The sequence below is a fragment of the Mus musculus genome, chromosome 13, assembly GCF_000001635.26.
Source record: "Mus musculus strain C57BL/6J chromosome 13, GRCm38.p6 C57BL/6J".
NCBI classification, from domain to species: domain Eukaryota; kingdom Metazoa; phylum Chordata; class Mammalia; order Rodentia; family Muridae; genus Mus; species Mus musculus.
The window spans coordinates 36,515,170-36,537,932 of record NC_000079.6 but is presented as its reverse complement, the minus strand read 5'-3'; the positions used below and the strand labels follow the sequence as shown (position 1 = coordinate 36,537,932).

Genomic DNA, 22,763 nt, shown 5'->3' with positions numbered 1-22,763 from the left:
CGAAAGAAAGTGGGGACAACAGGCTTGCTCAACACAGGTTGCCACGAACCTCCAATTTGTCAAAATGCAGGATCTGTGACCTATAGCCAAGCAAAATACACACACACTAGGCATGCCTGCACTATATCCAGTTTCTGAGACCCTTCTCTGTGGCTTCACTCATTACATGGGTGGAAGAGCCTGTCAGGCAAGAATCATGCCTGGTGCTTAATGGAACCCAGGGACCAATTAACCACAAGGAGAGCCAATGGGCCAAGCCTTTCTAAACGAATAGCAGGGAACTCTTATATCAGTGTCTGCTTTCTCCTTCCCCCAAATAAAAGACAAATGCTATGTCAATGCTTCTGAAAAGTGATCCTTTATTTCGTGACGTCCTAAAGTAGACCCATCTGTCAAGTGAGGGCAGACACTCCAGTTCACAAACAATGTGTTTCCCCCTTCCTGGTGCTCCCTGGAGCTCTATGAGGGCTGTGGCCTGTGGACTGCCACTGCATCAGAAACGGCCCTCCACACCCAGCAGCTGCACGGCGGCCTCCTGCACAGCCTGGTGGACATTGCCGACTTCTCTCTGGGACAGTGTCCGTTCCATGTGGCGGTAGGTAATGCGGTAGCAGTGGCTGGTCCTGTGTGTCCTGTTGAGGAAGGAGGAAATGCAAGTAGGTGAGTGGAAACCATGTCTGCACATTGGCTGACAGCAGTAGGGATTACTCTTAAACAGCGGTTGCTACGTCATAATGGTATGGTAGCAGCTGCTAAGAGCAGACCCGCTAAGAGTGGGACAGGATCCAAGCATCAGTCATGTATGGCCACAGAAATATCACTGGCCACTAAGGACCACCTTTTTCCAGTGTGTGAGAAGGTGAAGGTTAAAGACATAGTAGCTTGAATACTGGAGAAGCTGGTCCCATCATGCTGTGAGGTGGTCTGACAGAAAATGGCCCCCACAGGCTCATAGGGAGTGGCACTATTAGAGGTGTGCCCTTGTTGGAGGAAGTGCGCCACTGGGGATGGGCTTTGAGGTTTCAGATGCTCAAGTCAGACCCAGTGTCACTCCCTCTTCCTGCTACCTGTCAATCCTGACTAGGAGAGGCCACAACATCTCCAATTAGGCAAGGAAGGGCTAGGCCTTCTGCCATGCCAGAACCTTGGGCAAGTGGGTTTCAGATGGGCTAGGCCTCTGGGAACCCCCTCACAAGAAGAGTTTATAGTCCCCCATGTGTTCACCAGAGTCCAGAGCCTCTGCTTTCTGGGTCTTCTTGATGTTTTTGGTTTGTTCTCACAGGGGTGCTCTCTCCTTGCCTCCCACCTTCTGATTTTAAGTCAGACTTGGATGGAGGCAGAAAAAGACAAGTGTCTGTCTTGGCTCTAGGCCCCTTATTTATTCACTATTTCTCCCCCCTCAATTTAATTTATTCAGTTTACATCCCGATTGCTGTCCCTTCATCCTGAGTGTCTCTTCTCCTCTGACACCCACTGAGCCTCTGACTGAGTGGAAGTCCCCCTGGGCATCCCCCCTGCCTCGACCCTGCCATATCAAGTCTCTGCAGGGTTAGGTGCCACTTCTTCCCCCGAGGCCAGACAAGACAGCTGAGTTAGAGGAACATATTCCACAGACAGGCAACAGCTTTAGGGACAGCCTCTGCTCCAGTTGTTTGGGACCCATATAATAACGGAGCTGCTCATCTGCTACATAAGTGAGCAAGGGGAGTGGAGCCTGGGTCTCCTTATTCTCTTTTCCCAGGTATTTTCCCATTTCTTCCCTACTCTGGCTTATCCATTTTACTTTTCTGTCTTTGCCCCTCCCACCTTGAGCTCATATTTGGGAAGTGGGAGTTTCTAGGGCCCTCTGCTATTCCTTGCAGGGCCTGTATTTAGCCAGGCACAGAGCCCCCATCTGCAAGGGATGCAGGAAGGAGTCACCTCCAAGGTGCTCATATTCAAGCAAGGCTAGCATGTCCCTTCCTCTTTAGCATCAGCAGTCCATTTTAGATGAAAGAAAAATGCTTTCCTTCTATCCTTTCTTACTTCCCCACCCTAGCCCAAGTCATGAATTGACTTCAGTAATAAGAAGAACTAGGTCTGTTTAGCCCCAGAGATTGGTTTGCCTTGCAAACCATGGGCTGATGGAGCTGTGGCAAATTGCCAAACATGTAAGGACTAGGACTCCCTGAAGGGAGGGTACTTTTGGATTTGGACCAGAGCTCTTTACTGCATCACACCCTTCACGGCAGCCTTTTAGCCCTAGTGCTCCCCAGTCTTTCACTGGACACATAAGTTCACTCTGACTGACATCTTCACTAGGCAGACTGTCCCCAAGATACAGCTGTGAGCTCAGAAGGCAGAAGGGACTTGTCCAAGTTCGAACAGCAGGACAGTGTTATAGGAGTGGAGTTAGGGCCAGGCAACACGGCAGGGATATGAAATAGTGTGTGTTGCTATGAAAAGGTGCAGTGGGTTTCCAAACCACTAAATGTAGAGTTGCTACATAATCCAATGATTTCTAGGTTTATGTCCCAGAGAATGGAAAGCGGCGGCTGCTCAAACTAAAAGTCAGACAAAAGTTTGCTGCTGAGCCTTGTGATCATGTCTGTACCCTCAGGTAGCTGGCGAGGCTAAGGCAAAAGGTTCACAAGGTCAATGAGCGACTGAACTACAGAGCAAGTTCAAGGCCAGCCCTGGCAACTGCATGAGCCCCTGTGTCAGAACGAAAAGGAAAAAGAGGGCAGGGCCTATAGTTCAGTGGTAGAGTTTACCAATGATGTATGAGGCCACAGGTTCAATTCCTGCCCCACCCCCATAAAGAGGGGCAGTAGGGGACAGAGAGGGAGAGAGAGAGAGAGAGAGAGAGAGAGAGAGAGAGAGAGAGAGAGAGAGAGAGAGATTGATTTTCCTAAAAGCTGTATGTTCAGTCATTACCAACAAATGGATGGATATTAACAGATTTAGTATAGGCAGAGAATGTAATTCCAATGAGTGGAAACTAGGTGAACTTCAAAACCAAAGTAGTAGAAGCTGCATACCACACACTGCATGGTCCCACTGTCTGAAACATCCAGACATCCAGACTAGAGAACTGCCCTATGGCACTGAACTGTATACTTTCAAAATGACTAATTTCATGTTATGTGAATTTCATTTCAATAGGATAGAAATGAAGCATAGAGAGTGTGGTTTCAGAACAGTCTTTCCCACCACACTCAAGAGCTCTGTCAAGCATCCTCCTCCCCTTCACCTCTGAGCTCTTCCTATGACTCGGATCCTGAATCTCACCAAAGGCCCTGGTTACTGGGAGGTAGTGGGGCCTTTAAGATGTAAGCTGTAGCAGGGTGCTTAAGTTTACTGGGGACAGGTTCCTAGAGGGCAGATAAGGGGCACGCAGCTCCTTCTTTCTCTTTTCAAACCCAGCATAGGGTAAATAAGTCTCTCTGATCATATGCTCCCACTCTAACATGCTTCCACAGGCTCAAAACTAACGAGTCAATTGCTCATGGACTGAAGGCTCTAGACTACAGGCCCAAATAAACACTTCCTCATTTCTCAGGCATTTCTCATAGTGACAGAAAGCGAACACATCTAACTTCCTCTAAGCAGCAATATAGTTTTAAAATGACTAAGCAAGACACAGAATAAGCTTGTCTGACTTAGAGAGGACACAGGGATGACCCGGATGACCAGGACACATAGACAAGGAATGCACTGACAGAGGTCTTCCCTACTGGTGCAGTACTGGGTCTGGGCGGCAGGCGGTTGCCATGGCTTTCTGTCCAACCCATAGGGCCCAGCGTTTGGGATGAGTCGAGTCGGCTGTATAATCTGGAGCTTCATAGGCAAATCAAAGTTCACTTTCATGTACTCCACAGTTTCTACTTGTGAGAAAAATAAACAAGATTATCTATTGTTCAGTTAAGGAGGTCAAATCCCTTTGCTGACAAGGTGGAAAAGAATGAAAAAAAAAAAAAAACCAATTTCCATTGCCTTGTAATACTGGCTGATTGTACAATGTGTGGTTGCTGGCTAGAACTTGGCATTTTGCCTTTTTTTTTTTTAAAAAAAACAGAGATTTTAATAAGTACCTTACAGTGTTTTCAACCGGGACTATTCGTTTATAGACTTCGTTAGTCAGTCATTCAACAAAAAGCATCTTGCAGGCACTGAGCTTGACAGAAAGGAGCACAGAGAATCTGTCATCCAGCAGTGGGCCAGTTGGCAGTAAGAGGGCTGGCAGCCACTTGGCGGTAAAGCCAGCTGTGCCACTCTGCAGGCGACAGGGATATCTAAGGGTCTCCTCGTCAGCACATGGGAGATACCATGTGCACTGGCATGGTGCTATTCGTCTAGTTACAGAGTTGGACACTGAAGAAACCAAAAAAGAAATCTGGGTCATTCTGCCTGTAGACACTGGACACAGGCAGCCATACGTGACCATCCTTGTCTGCTCCTGAGTGATTCAGGATGGTCTGCTGTGCCAATACCACAACATCTTGTGCTTCTCCCAACCAGCCTGACATCACCCCCACCCCCTTTCAGGGTCCAACTAGGGGAAACAAAACACATGACTTGCTTTCACCTTGGTCCTGTTCCCTGCTCCACTCTGAACGTCAAGGCTTACCCAATTCCACCTCCCACCCAAGTCCGGATGCTCAGGCAGAAACTGAGAACCAGGATGGGCAATCCCATGTGAACTATGGGGAGAGGAGGCAGGCCAGCGGGACAAGCCAGCAGAGGGGGATTCTGTTTTAGTGCCTCCTCCTCCGAGACTCCTAACTTTAGACCAAAGAGAAAGCTGCGTGGGATTGAGAACAGTCAAGTCTGGATCAGTGAAAGGACTGTCAAGCTTATGCCTAAAAGGGTTTAGCAATCCCCTTCAGGGTATGCATCCAAAGGAGGTTTTAACAGGTGTTGAGAGGACCTGGACCCCATGCTTATTGGCACAGTATTCATAAAGCCAAGATATGAGATTACCACAAGCATCCGGCAGGGGGTGAATGGAAGAAGAAATCAAGAACACTTACTCAATGGAATACTACTCAGTCTTTAAAAAGGTGCGATGGTGTCATCGCAGCAGCATGGGTGGTCCCGAGGATGCTATGCTCAGTGGAGTAAGACAATTACAGAAGGGACACAGTGTGTGCTCTCTCTTATTTGTGGGGCCTAAAGAAGCTGGTCTCACAAAAAAAATAGGGGCGGGGGCTGCCAGAGGCTGGGGTGGGGATGAAAGATCAACAAAGTTATGGAAGGTGAAAGGAGCAGGCTCTAGTGATCTGTGGCAAAGCAGATGACCCTGGCTAGTGACCCTGTTTTGAATATTTTACATTATCTACAAGAGGACTTTAAATGTTCTCAAAACAAAGAGATGACGAATGTCTGAGGTGACGGATATGCCAAGCACCTTGATTACTGTATCATTACACATAGCTCAAAATATTTTACTGCATCCTGTAAATATTCATATTTGTGTCAGTCTTAATGTGAAAAAGCTGAGCAATAAATATCTTAAAACAAAATAGAAAGAGTAATAAAGTGAACCATCATCAGAACTACTTGAAGATTAACTAGTGCTCCCCCCAGCTCAAAGTATGGGGGGTATTTTCTGAAGGGGTACAGGGCTATGGAGCCGCCTGGAAAGAAGGAACAATGGGTCAGAGTCTTGGTGAGGGAGGGAAGACTTCTATTATACAACCACTGGGTTCACCGTGGCAACCAAACTAGCTCTGAACTTGAAATAAAACCCTTCCTCACATGCAGCCCAAACCTATCTCCTACAGCATCCACAATAGTCTGCTTTTCCATCTGTGACAGAGCAGCTACTCTGTGTTCTTGGATGGTATGCCTGACACCTCCCAGAATAGACGAGGCATGACCAGTGGGCACTGCAGACACTGCCTATCCATCCACACAGAGATTACTCAGTGCAGAAAGATGCTGTCCAGAAGAGTTCCACTGACAGAGTGAGAAAGCTGGATCCTTGGCTTTGTAGTCAACTAGTTCCTGCTTGTCAGAGACAAAGGTTCAGCCCGATGCCCCATGTTATCACTCTTCTGCTCAGTGGAGAAAGCAAGTTCATTCAATGTATCCAGAAGCTCGTGGAAGCCAGACAAGAAGCACGGGCGGCAAGACGAGGGAGGGAGGGAGACAGCTCGATGTTACTTCCAAGGACAGGACCGAGAGCTGCCAGGCTGTGGGAGAATGGAGAAGCACCTGACTTTGTAGTTGAGAGAAAGCTGGTTCCAATTCCCGTTCTCTTTGCTGTGAGATCTAGGGCCCCTGCATGACCTCTTGTGCCTTGGAGTTCTTGCCTATGAAGCAAGACCTCCATTTCCTTCTTCTATCTCTGAGGACTAGATGGACACACTATACAGCAATTATTTCAGAGCCTGCCCATCAAGAGTGGATTATCTACTCAGTGGTGGGGACACATTCCAAGACCACAGTGACTGCCCAGTACCAGCAATAGCAACAAACACTATAGATACATTTTTCTAAAGTATGACTGGGGTACCTGTGATGAAATTTGATTTAAATTTAAAGTTTAAGTACATGAGAGGCGAACCCCCCCCCAACCCTCACCCCTCACCATCTGAGGCAGATGGAAGAGCTTGTCCCAGTGAGCTGTCCCGGATGGGGTGTGGGTTAATTGCTGGAGGGTATCAGTGAGGGAGAGCTGACCCTATCACTTCTCTGCTATGAAGTGGTCTTGGATGGGGGAAGATGCCTTCCACCCCCTCACTACTGAAGGCAGACAGGAGAACTGACCCTAGGAGAGAGTGTAGGAGAGCTGGTTCTACAACTCACCTGTCAAGAGGTGGCATGGGTCCCTCCCCCTTCCTATGAGCAATACTGAGAGCTGGCCCAGAGGAGAACTAGCTCTGCCCCCTCACTGGCTGTAGTGCTCTGGAGAGCTGGCCCTGATGGTGAAGTCAAGGGTGAGCCAGCTCAGGGGGTGTGAGAGTAGGAGAGTTGGCCCAGCCCCTTGCAGGCTACAGCACTTGGAAAAGTGCTCCCCACAGCCCCTCCTGCTATGACTGGGCAGCACAGTGGAGTTGTCTCTGGAGGCATGAGTGCTGGTGAGCTGGCCGGAGACCATGAGAGCAGAAGAAATGACCCTGCCTCCTGCCAATGGTGGCATTGGGTGGCCTGGCCAGAACAGTGCTAGAGAACTCACCCCGGTGGCTCACTGACTGGCACAGCTGCCACCAGGCCCATATCCAGAGCTCTGAATTGGCCCACCCCAAAATCTATATCACTTGCAAATGGTTGAGATACGTGAATGGGCCATTCCTGCTTTTCTAAAGCTGCAGGATCTCCATGACGAAGGGCAACAACAGGAGAACTGGGAGGAGTCCCAAGGAGGAGCCAATAGTGATGGTGTCACAGAAACAGAGATCTCGAACCAGACCAAATGATTCATTGTGATGAACATCAGCAAGTGAAGGTGTGTGGACAGAGGGATATATTGTGAGACACACTGTGGCATACTACTACAACTTGCATGATGAGATGTTTTTCGATGTTTTTTGTTTGTTTGTGTTTTTTATTGGGGGCAGGGGAATTCAAGAGCAAAGGGTAGATATTAAGGGAGGGTAGATATTAAGGGATAGGGAGATGTGTAGGGCTGGGGTGCATAATATGATCAAAGAATCAATTAAAATATTTTTTAATAAAAGGATAAAAATAGTAAAATGGAACAATTGCAGTTGCAACTATGTAACAAAAAATTTCCACTGTTGGTGCTCTTGAGCTTTGGGCCTTTATTAAATTAAAGTCTATTTGACTCAAGAACTTATATCACACAGCTGATCTGATATGTGAGAGAACAGCTAGATGATGGATGGGTGGGCAGTGTACATAGCATAGAGATGCTGAACAGACCATGGGCGACATAGCACAAAACTTTATACTACTCCTGGAATTTTAACATTTTGGATTATAGTCGACATCATATAACTAAAACTGCTGGAAGTTAAGCTAACAGGAGTGGGTCCTACTCCTCCGTTGCACACACAATCCTAGCCAGTCAATGTTTAACCTCTTTAATGAATCTGGAATCTGACACTGGTCTGAGGATAGCCAGAGCTATTTCTGACAAAGCATGAAGCACAGACTTGGGCCTGGTCTGAATAAGCGATCCAGACACTAAGTAAACCAGACTACTGCATTTCCTGCTATAAACAATCACAGAGAAAAAATAAAGAAGAAATTCTGGTAATAAGATTTGCTGGGTGGGAGGTGGAGCCCAGGCTCTTGAGCCAGGGCAGTGACAGGCAAGATTGGGTGAGTCACCTTGTGTGGTCTCATTTTCCTTAGCAGTGAGAGGTGGGCTAAGTGAGCTTTAACTTTTTTTCTGGCTCTAATATCCCAAGACTAAACAGGGGGAAGGGAGATTCTGGAGGAATCTAACATCTGCAAAGAATGAAATGGAAGGGCTGAGGCGGGCATGAGGTGATACTGACGTAATGCTGTGAGGGGATACTAGAAGAATGGAGAGCATCAGGCTAGCTTCACCAGCGCAAGTTATTGCTTGGAAGATCAAAGAGTCACCCTCTGTCCAGTGGGTCTCCAGTCAGTCATCCATCAGATACTAAGGCCTTTGGTGCCATCCTCATGCCACCCCTCCCACAGCTGTATCGGTCACTTTTGCACAGCCATGACCAAACACCAGACAGACATAATGGGAGAAAAAAATTGTTTGGTTCATGGTTTCAGAGGGTTTGGTCCATGGTTACTTGGTTTTGTGCATTGGACAGACGGAGGCTTATGTTATGGCAGACAGGAAGTAGAGACAGGAGTTAGAGGAAGGGCCCAGGGCAAGATGTAGCAGAACTACATGGCCAATCTCTTGGCTTACATCACCTTCTAATAGTGTCATAATATAAATATATCAAAAGATTACTGATTAGGTCAGAGCCCTTAGGATACAGTTCCCCAAAAGGCTGGCAACTAAGCCTTCAACACATGAAGCTCTGGAAGACATTTTATATCAAACTGTAACAATAGCAAAGAGGCCTGCCGCCTGAGTTTCAGAACACTTTGTCTTCTTGCCCTAGTGTTCCCTGGAGGCCCTTCAGAGCTGTGCGTTTCTGTAGTTGTCAGCTAGACGAGGAGCTAGCCACAGATAAGTGTCTCCCCGCCACTGCCAAGCTTCCTAGCTCCCAGAGGGATTGCTGTTCCTACGAGTCAGTCATAAGAAACTGGACCAGATGGTTCCTCTGACAGTTTCTGCCTGGAGAAAGACAACTCCCATGCAGGCCGTGATAGAGGCAGGACCAGCAGCTGGGAAAGGAACCAAGCTGGGCCACCCCCACCGGTCCACTCACTGGTCAGCCTCAGTCGGTAACTTAAGAGCTCCGCAGAGACAAATTTTACAGGCAAGAAGTGCTTTTGAACATCAAACACCTGCCAAGTCCTCTGGGAAGTTCAAAGCACCCCCAGTTTTTTTGGGATTTTTTTCCTAACTCTCCCCATAACTTCTGGTACTCTTGAGCAGTGGCTTCTGCCAAGCAGGCATAGGGAGGGAGGTGGAGTCCAGGCCTCCTGCAGGGTGGGGCTGAGTTCTGGATCTTTATCTGAGTAAGACTGAAAATAACTACTTTCAGAAGTCTTTTAATGGTCTCTCTTACTACTGCTTCTCAGCTAGGCTCTGGGGCCAGTTTCTAATCTGATACAGGTTCTTATTCTACAATATAGATACAGACTCTAGAGGTTTTAAAAGACTGACTGAGAAAGAAAGACAAACCAGGGTAATTGTTTCAGACATTTCAGGCTTACTGTTAACAACTGATCTTAAGGTATGCACAGGCAGTGTGACAGAGCCTATAAAGAAGGCCCAGGTGATCACACATGATATATGTGACAGCGTGGATGCACACCTAGGACACAGCATTCAGTGAGACAAACCATAAGCAAAAGGCCAGCACTGTATGACTCTGCTATGTAGAGTGCCTAGGACCCAAATGTACAGACAGCAGAGGCACAGCACTGCCAGTGGCTGGACAGATGTGCGGGTACAGGTGAGCATGGGCAGGTGAGTGGGGGTAGGAGGCACAGAGTTTCAGGCTGGGGAGACGACCACGTTCTAGATATGGATAGAGGTGATGGTCACACAGTGTGCATGTGCTCAATGCCACTGACATGTACACTCAAGAATGGCAGAAATAGAGAATGTCATGTACATTCTACCACAATAAAAAGGAAAATTTAAGGGGTGGTGCCTGAAATAAGCCTAGAATAGGAATTCACATTATACTTAAACCAAAACCCAAACAGAAGAGAATAGTTCTGGATGTCAGTGCTGGTCCACTCTGAGTTCTGCCCTGCTCAATGGAGTGTCTCTGGGATTCCAGACAGAGAAGCCCGGGTGCCCCATCTTATGGAGATGGCTTTTAAAATCCTCCTTTCATAACACAGCAGGGGTTTCTCCTCCTTGAACTTCTTTTCCAATTGTTCTACCATCTTCCAAGCAATCTCCTTACCCTTCTAATAAAGGTGAGGAAATGGCTTATTTTCAACTGTGTGGAAGATTTGGAGGTGATTTTAATTTCCTCCCTGGCCTATATCTGCCAAATTCAAGTCACCAGAGCTAGCTAGCTCTAACTGTGTGTGGTAACATGGCTGCTTCTTGACTGTGCTGACAATGGTCACCAAGTCAGGTGGCAGGTGAGGTGCTACAGTTCCAGCTCCCACTGATCAGCAATTGTTTATTCTGTGCTGCTGGTTGATCAGCAACTATTTATCATGGGCTGAGGTCTGCACTGTGGGAGATACAGACATGTAAATGAATTGCTTGATCAATACATGAATATTCATGCAGTGGCCAGTCTGCCTGCTTTAATGGTAGTGGTAAAATCTCCCAAAGCATTAGAAAGAGGGATGCCACTGCATAATGACATTGTGGTCAGTGACAGACAGACCACATACATGATCATACTCCCAGGAGTCTATCACACAGTGACGAGCATACCCACCTTTATTTATCCGATTAGACTGTATAATGTTTGTATGATAACAAACCATCTGAATACTCATTTCTTAGCACACAACCATGTCATCAGCCACTCCCTGGAAGCAGGCCTTAATGGTTCTTAGTCTTAATACATTGGTAGTGTGACCAGATGCCTGAAGCCCCTGGCACCATGCTTTCCCTGCTGGGAAAAGACCAGGTGAAAAGGAACTAAACCAAAGAAAGGCCCTTGTTATGGGCAGCCTCACTGCACACAGAGGCCAGCAGGCAGTTAGCGTCAGAGCTGACTGAAGGATTGCAGTACTGTGATCTGTTCAGCTCCACCCCATGTTAACCATTTGAGCATACTATAGACATTCCTCAACTCCACTATTCAGAGTAGAATGCCATGTATAGTTTTTATATCCTCAGTGACTGATAAATATTTTAAGAGTCAGGATCACATTTGAAAGAATCACACATTAGTAAAGAAAGGTTTATAGACTTTCCAATGACAATATTTTAAAAAAACAACGATAACAACAAAAAAAAGGGGGTTGGGGAGAGACTCTAGATCTAACCTATAGAGCCATTTCTTCACAGTCAAAAGTCAGAGATCAAGGGGAAGGGGACAAAACAGGGATAATTTTTAGTCAGGGTGAGCATCAGCTATGCTATTCTAGGTTGGAATGATGCAGTCATGGATGGCTTCATTAAGTGTCACTGCACAAGTGACACACTTTATGAACTCAAAGGAGCAAAGATGACAGACCTGAGAGCTCTTCTGACCCATGCCTGTATTCTTCCTACAAAGTGTGATTGCTTCTAGGTCAGTCTACCCAAGGCTTCCCCAGTGTGACCTAAGAGACTGTTCCCCTCATATGGAGCTGACAAATGTGTCCTGTGATTTGTTCTCTTTCCAGGCCATGGGGTTTAGTCTAGTCCCTTTCTTCCATGGCAGTTGGTTATACCCCTTAACTCGTGACCAGCAGAAAAAAGACATAATGATCCTGCCTAGGGTGCATAAGGGTCATCAGGGGTCAAAGAGGAAAGAGATCTTACAGGGAAGGATGGTCTGTGTCATAGGTAACATCACTGTTTGCAGGGTCAGGAATATATTCATCGATTCATCTAATTTATTACTGGACTCATTCTGAAAATGAATAGTGTTCACCTGATCCACTCTGTACCATGTATTCTGAAAAGCGCTGAGAAGCTAAGAGTGGGATACTACAAGCTAGACATGAGCAAGCTCTTGTGGAGCTTCCAGCTTAGTGCAGGAGATAGGTACTAATCAAAGGATTATGAAAAAATGTAAATTACAACTATCTTAAAGGTTACAGAGGAGACGTACATGGTGCTATGAGGCTACATAAAAGGCCCATTAACTTAAAGGTCAGAGAAGGTTCCCTGTGGGAGTGTCAGAGCTGAGACCTGAAGGAGGATGGGAGCCAATGAGGTGTGAGAAACAGGGGTGACAGGCATGGTCAAGCCACAGATAAGGGCCTTGGGACGTGAGAAAAATAAAGAAATAAAAAAGCAAATTCTAATTTCTCATCTTCTGAGTGACAGAGTCCTGCCCAGATCTGTTACTTCCTCCTGTTAAGTGTCCTCGAGGAGAGACTTCTTTCTGCCCATCACACCAGGTCTATCCATGCACCACTGCGCCCAGGTGTCCTAGGTTAGTGGTGTGTGTGTCTGTTTTCAATTGAACTCCCGATCTCTGCCACATGACACTCTAACAACCTGTGAACTCTAAACTAACAGTTCATTAGCATGGTGGACAGTAAAGCTGCTCTAATGTTGGTGACATGAGGACCTCACTCATGCCTGCCCTCTTGCTAGGGGTGGCCTCTTTCCCTGGTCAGATCCCAGGGCCTTCACTGAAATACTTATCAGGCTTTCACCTCAGAAGAAAGCCAGGCTCACACAGGCTTAAAATCCACTCAAGTATTAGGTCACAGATAAGGAGTCCAGGTGCCTGCAAATGCTCTTACCCTGCACAGGATGGTATTTGACATTAGTTAGTGGCCAATGTCTCAATGGTATCTCTATTTCAAAGTACCTGCAGCTTTCATAAGGCTGTTCCCACAACAAAACTTGGAGCCTTGAGAACATGGGCACAGGGGAAAATTTATTAAACAGAACACCAATACCTTATGCTCTAAAATCAAGAACTGACAAATGGGACCTCATAAAATTGCAAAGCTTCTGTAAGGCAAAGGACATTGTCAATAAGACAAAAAGGCAACCAACAGATTGGGAAAAGATCTTTACCAATCCTAAATGCGATAGAGGGCTATTATCCAATATATACAAAGAACTCAAGAAGTTAGATTCCAGTGAATAAAATAACCGTATTTAAAAATGGGGAACAGAGCTAAACAGAGAATTCTCAACTGAGGAAACTCGAAGGGCTGGGAAACACCTAAAGAAATGTTCAACATCCTTAGTCATCAGGGAAATGCAAATCAAAACAACCTTGAGATTCCACCTTACACCAGTCAGAATGGCTAAGATCAAACACTCAGGTAACAGCAGATGCTGGCAAGAATGTGGAGAAAGAGGAACACTCTTCCATTACTGGTGGGATTGCAAGCTGGTACAAGCACTCTGGAAATCAGTCTGGTGGTTCCTCAGAAAATTGGACATAGTACTACCTGAGGACGCAGCTATACCACTCCTGGGCATATACTCAGAAGATGCTCCAACATGTAATAAGTACACATACTCCACTATGTTCATAGCAACCTTATTTATAATAGCCAGAAGCTGGAAAGAACCCAGGTGTGATACATTTACACAATGGAGTACTACTCAGCTATTAAAAACAATGAATTCGCTCTTTAAGCTTTCACCTTTCTTACTCTCCTCTCTAGCCCTCTTTCTCTCTCCCGTCCCCTACCCCCTCTCCATGTGGCCATGGCCAGCCTCTGTCTATCTTCTCTCCTTCCCCCTGCCTTTCTACAATAAAGCTCTAAAACCATAAAAAAACCAAAAAACAATAAATTCACGAAATTCTTAGGCAAATGGATGGAACTAGAAAATATCATCTTGAGTCAGGTAACCCAATCACAAAAGAACACACATGGTATACACTCACTGATAAGTGGATATTAACCCAGAAGCTTGGAATACCCAAGATACAATCCACAGACCACATGAAGCTCAAGAAGAAGGAAGACCAAAGTATGGATACTTCGGTCCTTCTTAGAAGGGGGAACGAAATACCCATGGAAAGAGTTACAGAGACAAAGTGTGGAGCAGAGACTGAAAGAATGACCATCCAGAGACTGCCCCACCTGGGGATCCATCCCATATACAATCACCAAACACTACTGTGGAAGCCAACAAGTACTTGCTGACAGGAGCCTGACATAGCTGTCTCCTGAGAGGCTTTGCCAGTGCTTGACAAATACAGAGGTGGATGCTCTCAGCCAACCACTGGACTGAGCACAAGGTCCCCAATGGAGGAGCTAGAGAAAGGACCCAAGGAGCTGAAGGAGCTTGCAGCCCCATAAGAGGAACAACAATATGAACCAACTAATACCCCCAGAGCTCCCAGGGACTAAATCACCAACCAAAGTGTACACATGGAGGGACCCATGGCTCCAGCCGCATATGTAGCAGAGGATGCCTTGTTGGACAACAATGGGAGGAGAGGCCCTTGATCCTGTGAAGGCTCCATGACCCATTCTAGGGGAACGCCAGGACAGGGAAGTGGGAGTGGGTGGGTTGGTGAGCAGGGGGAGGGGGGATGGGATGGGGGTTTTTGGAGGGGAAATCAGGAAAGGGGATAAGATTTGAAATGTAAATATAGAAAATAGCTAATAAAAAAAAACCCTTGAAGATAGAACTTTAAAACTCTATTTCATGATCTTATAAAAAAGCAATCTTGCTTGAGGTAAGGTGGGGCTGGGAAGGTTTTTTTTTGTTTTTTGTTTTTCTGTCACCTCATTCTTGCTACTTGGATGAATCTACTCTCCAATTCTCAGTAAGGTAGAAGCAGTATTATTTGTTCCTAAATATTCCCTCAGTTAGGAAGAATTGAAGTCATGTAAGCAAAGACTTGTCAGCAACTTGGAACAAAGTGTTAATAAAGTAAAAGTCAGAGTCAATAAAACATCCAACAGTATTATTGACTTGCAGTTGTCCACATTCAGACTCAGTTAAGAGGAGTGCTCACTTTCTGTATTTTCCTACTTCAAGGAAAGAAACATTTTTTTTAAGGCTTAGATTTCTAGTGTACAGGAGAGAAACACGATCAATTTTTTCAACTTGAATTTGTCCATTATAAATGTTTTGGAGAAACTCAGGAGGATTGACTTAGCTTCAGAGACAAAGTGCCATTTCAGATGAGAGCTCAAGGGCAGTGTCACATACCATGGTGGGAAGGGACAATGGTGTTGTCCATGTGTTTAAGTCCTTCACTTGAGGCTGATTTTTTTTCTGGGCCAAGGAATTGGACAGAAGCTGTGTCTGGGAGACATTGCTGGAACCGGTGACTGGAGAAAGTGTCTCTTTTCAATGGTAACCTTTTCTAAGTGTGGCACTTAGTTTAGCATAAGAAAGGATGACTAAGAAGTCCTAGAATGATGTCAGAATAAGATGACTAAAGAACCTACTGCTGTATACACCCAGATGTGCCAAATTGCAGAGGACAAATTACACACATGAAGAATGTTTTAAGGAAATGGAGGAAGATAAGATAGCAAGGCAGAAATTTCCAGATGCCAAAATGGAGAACATAAACAGCAGCAGGACGTCTCCAGTGCTTCCACCCTGGAGTGGGGGGGACAGTGTCAGTCTCTGAAGCCTAGAGTTTGAATTTTAATATCCACCTGTGATGGTTTGTATATGCTCTGTCCAGGGAATGGGCCTGTTGGAGTAGGTGTGACCTTGTTGGAGTAGGTGTGCCACTATGGGTGTGGGCTTTAAGACCCTCATCCTAGCTTCCTGGAAGTCAGAATTCTGCTAGCAGCCTGCAGATGAAGATGTAGAACTCTCAGCTCCTGCTGCACCATGCCTGCCTGAATTCTTCCACGTTCCCACCTTGATGAATGAACTGAACCTCTGAATCTGTAAGCCAGCCCCAGTTAAATGTTGTCCTTATAAGACTTGCCTTGGTCATGGTGTCTGTTCACAGCAGTAAAACCCTAAGACCCCACCCTAAAAAGGATCAAGGCTAACATGGAGCCAAAAGCATTGGCTATTTGGAAGATCCTGTCAAAGTGGATGCCGTAAAGGGTTGGCTTCCTGGTGTAGCATACACTAGGAAAACAATATACTCATGAAGATCAGAGAGGAGGGTTCTTGGCTATGTGTAGATTGTGAGGCCACAAGAAATGAGGCCACCCTGAAAAATCAAACCCCCAAATGCATCTCAGGCTGACTCCTGAGCCACTATGTATGCACCCCAGATCCTAGGGCTAAAACAGGAGCATAAAATTGCTTCTGGGAAGTCTCAACCCTAGGATAGCTAGGGAGAGAAAGTATAGAAGATATCCAAGGAGGAAGACTAACATGAGAGATCACCCAGCAAACAGTTCAGTGAACACAACCTCAAAGCCCAAAGTTATAACTGCACAGTGGAGGCAAAGGCCAGAGGATTGCAAATTTCAGGTTAGCTTGGGGCTTCATAATAAGGCTCTACCTTAAAACACAAAAACAAGTGTGTGTGTGTGTGTGTGTGTGTGTGTGTGTGTCTATGTGTAAAACATTAAGGAAAAGGCCATTTACATAAACATTTGTAGAAATAAGATTGTAGTTGTGACTTAAGAGGAGTAGAGGGTTAAATAACAGGTTAGACACAGATCAGTGAAGTGGAGAACACATCTGTGGAACTCAGCTTAGAAAGCAGTGGGGAGAAAAACAGAAGGGAAAACATGAGAGGACACAGTGTAGGCCTGGATCCTAGCACTCAGGGGCTGAGATAGAATGATGCAGCCTAGGCTATACTGTGAGCATGCCTCTCAAAAAGGAAGGAGAGGGGAGGGAGGAGGGGGGAAGGAGAAAGAGAAAAAAAGGGGGAAAAAGGAGGGGAGAAGGAAGAAGGGGAGGAGGAAAGGGTGGAGAAGAAGGAAGGGGAGGAGCAGCAGCAGTGCGTGTGAAGTAAGGCAAATGCTAGAATACAAAGGTAAGCAGCATCTGAAGAAGGGATGAGATAGAAGTTTCCAGAATTAATGGGATTCTCAGGAGGCACAGTAAAGTCCTGAATGAGGGGAACACAAAAATAAACAAACAACCCAGTCTTTATTTTATGCCCTGTGCTACAAAGAGATGTCCTGAAGATGCCTAGGGAGGAGAGGCCTGGAAGGGAAACAGATTTTCCCATAGCCACAGAAAGGCCAGGCACATGGCTTAGTCTTAGCAGGATACCCCCCATGCTCCAGCCAGCTAAGCTGCCACTCTGGAATGGTTAAACTAAAATACACACAGGATTCCCATGCTCCCAGTCAGAGACTCGTGAGGACTATTTCAGGGAGCAGGCTGAAATAAGACAGGAAGCAAGAATCCATCAACATGATGACAGATGTGACAGTGGGGTGGGGGTGCATTCACGAGGACTTTGTCACACTGTGGTGTCAGAAGCCCAGAGACTCTCCATTTTAGAAAGAATTGCTTAAAGTTCCCTGAGTGGCTTAGGAAATGTTGACTGTCTCTAGTCAGCACTCCACCTCACAAGGGAAGGGCTAAGAGGACAGCATTTTGGGGCTACAAAGGCCGACTCTCAGCAATGCCTCAGATTGGACGATTTTAAACAAGACTGATAAAATGTATTTTATAGAGTTGTACATCACTTATCAGTAGAGATGCATCCTGGGAAATGAGTCCTTAAGTGACTGATGCTGCTATTGGTTGAACAACATCTTAGAAACTGCGATGGCCATGACATTATGGGGAAACTTTCTTCACGTATTAGCCTATCATTCTCTGAGACTTGACTATGCAGAAAGTGACTGCATGTGTGCAAGATCTAAACAGTTAATGAAAGCTAGTAGTTAGATCAATGGTTATTAGAATTATGACCTTGATTAATTCACTTGCTTAATTAACAACAAAGACATTTATTTTGAGAAAAAAGTTCTGTGTCCCAGGATTTAAATACATAGAAGACACAAACCAGTAAGAAAATTGACATTAACTGGAAGTTGGCCACTGTGTGTCAAACACTGGACAACTATTTCCCACAGTCCCTCCAAGTGAGCTTTCTGAGCACAGGATAATCTTGTGGGTTTGCTGTCAGCCCACCATGACTTGTTCAATCTGCTCTCCATTTGCCCTACTGGAAGTGGCTAGTGACTCTCCCAGAAAGAGATGTAGAAGCTACATCCTGGATGGTGTAGTAACATCTACCCACAAGAAGAACCAAAACAAGGGAGAGAATGAGAGATTACAGCCCTATAGTTTCCTTTTTAAGAGACAGGACACAACCATAAAATCAGCTCCTGTCACATGGGGAGCTGCTTTGTGGAGAAGACAGACAGACTGCTGCCAGCTTCACGCCGCCCTGATCACTTCTACAGTTCAGTGAAGCCCAGCATTTACAGAGGCCTCTGGGTATAGACAGAAGGTTCCAACAACAGAAGCAGCAACTTGCAAAGCACAGGCACATGTCTGAGGAGGCAGCTAACAGAGCTCTACCTTTGGAATAGTGATTTAAATAATAATCCTAGGCCCCTAAGTAAAATTATCCAAGAAGTCACCCTTTCTCTTTCTTATCAATCAAATACACTGATAGCCTAGAGACTCTTCTGCCCACGTCATTCAATGTTTGGAGGAAGTGACTTTGACTTGTATTATTTCCCCCGTAACATATGTTCTCTTGTCTACTTTCTTCTCTCTCCTTTGCTTCAATGCATGTGAACTATGAAGGGATCTTTAGCTGATGAAAATATGAGTCCCCACTTCATTTGGGAGCACTTCTACACAGCTATCTCATTTAATACACAAACATAACCAGAAAGAGCATCCAATTTACCACTTTGCCCTGCTAGGTAGAACAGGGACTGCCGAGGCCCTTTCCTTACCATACTTACCCTTCCTTAGGTGGCTCTGGCTTTTGGTGGTAGACATGGGGCCCAAAGAAGGAGCAATGTCTGGGGTGGGAAGGTTGGTATTGCAGTGACATGAAGATTCCACCTATGTCATTCTGAGCAAGAGCCTAACATTCTGGGTCTCAATTCTGCATTAGAATTAGATAGCCAATCCCTGAAACCCTGCCTGCCCAATTCCAGAATCACCAATTCTCTCTCAATCTCTGGTAAGTACTGACTAAAAGTTGGCCAGTCGGACAAAGTACCTTTCTAACTCACCAAGGGACCCTACATTTGTTCTGTCCATCCTTGGCAAGGGTCATTGCTGGTAACAAGTGGGCTATGGACCGGAAGACCTGGCTAAGAGGGGTTCACAGCCAGACTTTGCTCTAGCTGATCGGAATAAGCAGCCACAAAGCTGCTAATTGGATTTGGCAAGCTGCTGAGTCACTGTCATGTGAGATCAGATCACTGCATGCTGAAGACGAAGCCCATGCTGTCAGCAGCCGAGAACATGTCTCTGTGATGAAGGGGAACGGGGTGCACAGAGGCACACTGTGGATTAGCTTTCACAATTTATGACGAGTAATTAAAGTCTAACAAACCACAATTAGAAAGCACCCGCCACAGCCTTATTTTGCCATTTGTCTTTTAATTAAACGTTTCCTATGATTTAGCTGGAGCTCTGCACGTGGGGCCAGAGCCCTGATGTATTGGTTGTAGCATCTTGGAGGGGGAGGGGCTGAGAGAGGACACGTGTTTCCTTTAAATCACTGATCTTTCCTGTCTTGGGAATCTCTGTACAACACAAGGAGACAGTGAGGCTGGCCCTTCATGATAAAAGAAGGGGCAGGGGATGCACCCAGGGGAAACCTAAAAGCAGAGCCAGTACAAAGCCAATTGGAGGAAGGTTTTTAATTTGCTAACACTGACAAGGTGATAAGTGGGAGAAAGGTACCATTATGCTATAAACAAGGAACATTTAGGAGAACACTCTCTGGTAAACTAGGGTGGAGGGAATAATGTCTAAGTGTAAAGAGATCCAGAGTCCCCTCCCACGATATCAAGGGCTTATTATCCTAAGTGAGGAATGACCTAGTGTTTGCATGTCCAGGGGTACTACGGGATTACAGACAGGATACTTGAGGGAAGGGAGTTATGGTCCTAGGGGAGGAGGGTCTGTCTCCCTCAGCACAACTTGGGAATGCTTTAGGCGTGCAGGCACCCTCCAAGCCCACCAGGGACCTGAGGCAGACAAAGGACAGGCATGCATTCACCTACTTCTCTGAATGGAAGGCTCTATCCTTAGTATTGGATTTACATACAGGCTTTCACACTACAACACATGCTCCGTGAGGACAGAGGTGGAGGAGGTCAAGATGATGGCTCATTGTTGAGCTTGCTGTCTGCTCACCAGAAAGTTGTTTGTTACTTAATGGAAGTGCTGTGGCTTTATTTCTGGACCAACTAACAAGTGTCCAGGACTGCAGTACCCTATATCCAGGTTGCATGATGCCACTGTTTGACAAGCTAAAAGATGCACAGGACCAAGTACATTTGATGGAGCTGACACAGGCCACCACTGGCTGCCTTCCCTAGACTGTCAACCTCTGCAATTTCTCCAAATAACTCATCACCCAAGGAGGGCACTTTATGGAAATACAGGTTCCAAATACAATTTGTAAGACTTGAGTTTGGGTCACAGCACATGCTCAACTCCAGAAACACATATGGTGTCAAGATCCTACTCTAGGTCCTCACAATACATCTTACTTCAAGTGTTTATGGTAGTCACTCTGGTGTTGAAAATGAAGCAACGCACTCTAGACTGAGTCAGCTGGGTGCACAGCAAAGCATTATCCAAAGCGGGGGCAGAATAGGGCAGGAAATGCTAACACAAGACCCCAAACCAACTAACCAGTCAACCAACAAACCAAACACCAACCAGCCAGCCAACTAACCAACCAACCAACCAACCAACCAAGAAAACAAGGTAGGTTCGCCAACAAGGGGCTTTGAGATAACCTAGAAGGTAGAGGGAGCCCATCTTCAATAGTCATTCTTGAAGATGACCTTCTTTCGTGCTGGATCAAGGAGAAGCTGCCTAGAAATTTCATCACCTTCCTGCCAGCAAACTTGCCACTGGCTCTTTAATCATATCCTTTAAAGTTCATTTGGCCATCAGCATCCTTCAGCATGCCTCAGATTCTTTGGGACCTTGTCTCACAGCATCCATACTCTCCTTGGCCTGCCTCCTCATCACTTCTAGGGCCGTTCCTCCTCTCAATGGTATTTTCATGAGCTGAAGTTGAGTCTGTCTTAAAGCAGCTTGTTTTCCACTGGGCTTCAACACTTGGTGGTGACATTTTTGTCATTCACCTCTTCCACACCCAGGTTTCATGAAAATGTGACTCTTTACTGTGATCACTGCCTTGCATACCATAATCCCGACTAACTGAGGGGACAAGAAAGGGATACAGTCTAGTTGGTACTGTGCTGGTACAGGGTAGTCTGCATTCCACTCCGGCAGTGCTCCCATGAGGGCTAGTTCAGGGCTGCTGAAAATGCTATGCTTTTGATTACTTTTAGTTGTACAAAGCAACAGGTTTCATTACCATTTTTATACGTGTATGTCATCATACTTATTTCATATTCACCACTTCCTTCCCCGGTCTTCCCCACCAATGTTACTATTATGCTTTCATGTCTTCTGTATACATTTAATATGTATTTAAATCTACATCCACATAAAAGACATTGTGGCACACTCCTCGTTTCTCTATTACTCTCTTAACCTCCCCTGTTGTCGTTGGACTTCTTCTACTCTCACATTGTGTGTGTGTGTGTGTGTGTGTGCACATGCACACATTATGTATAACATCGAGATTGTGCATATGAGAGAACACGCATGCTCTGTCTTTTCATGTTTGACTTACCTCACTTAGTTTGATGATCTCTAATTCCATTTACTTTCCTACGAATGACAGAATTTCATTCTTCTTTATGGCTGCATTAAAACCCACTGTGCTTATGCACACATTGTCTTTGCCCATCATCTGATGAAAGGCTTCTGGGCAGATTCCACATCTTGAGAACACTGCTCTCTTCCATATGTGCCCCTGCACTTCACCACCTTCTGCTCAGAGGTTAGAGACTGCATCCCTCCTGCACTGTTTTGTCCTCAGGGCCCACCATGATGCTCTCCCCAAGGGTCTAGGCTGATGTGTGCTGGATGGCAGATGAATGCAGACCTTCTTACCCCATGGAAGGCTCAGAAACTCTTCCATCAATACTCAAATGTGTTTCTTATCCTGTCAATCACACCTGCACTTCTGCAGAGGCGGGAGGCAGAAGCAGCCTGCACTGCTGTCACAGCTGTGAGATGCTTAGTAAACTGTTAAGATACTGAAAGAAAGGCATCTCCACACTGGGGGAGTAACTCACAACACAATGTTTCCTGAGAGCTTTGAGCTCTGAAGGCTCAGGCCAGGGTTGGGGCTCTTGGTGCAGCATGCAGGATATCTGACATGCTTGCTACAGTTGTCTCCTTCATCTTCTCCATAGCTGTGTCCATTTCAACCCAGGTTGGGACTTGTCCTGAAGAGGAGCTGATAGCAGGCCACACATAGGCCCTCACCAGCCTCCTCCAGAGCCTTCCATCCAGCCTGGCCAGCTGTTCAATGAGCAACTATAGTCTCCCTTTTTATGATACTCCCATCCTTGCAGTTGGCCTTTCCCAACCCACTCTCCCCCACTGTTGGTGGGATCCTTGGAAAAATAAAAACCTGACC

At 46.0% G+C, this 22,763-nt stretch overlaps 1 protein-coding gene across 10 annotated transcripts in view; it reads right to left on the bottom strand.

Moving 5' to 3' along the window:
• Positions 1–337: 337 nt before the first annotated feature.
• Fars2 (phenylalanine-tRNA synthetase 2 (mitochondrial)) overlaps positions 338–22,763 on the bottom strand; it is a 420,168-nt gene continuing 397,742 nt past the window's right edge. For 8 of the 10 annotated variants that reach the window (XR_003950479.1, XM_011244345.3, XM_006516769.4 and 5 more), the window contains one exon: positions 340–632. Coding sequence is in view for 9 of the 10 variants with exons in the window: in XM_011244345.3 (XP_011242647.1) it covers positions 494–632 (139 nt within the window). In the remaining variant the exon portion in view is untranslated. Of the gene's footprint in view, positions 633–22,763 lie in introns of all 10 variants that reach the window. The other 2 variants (NM_024274.3, NM_001039189.2) reach the window with 1 other exon arrangement.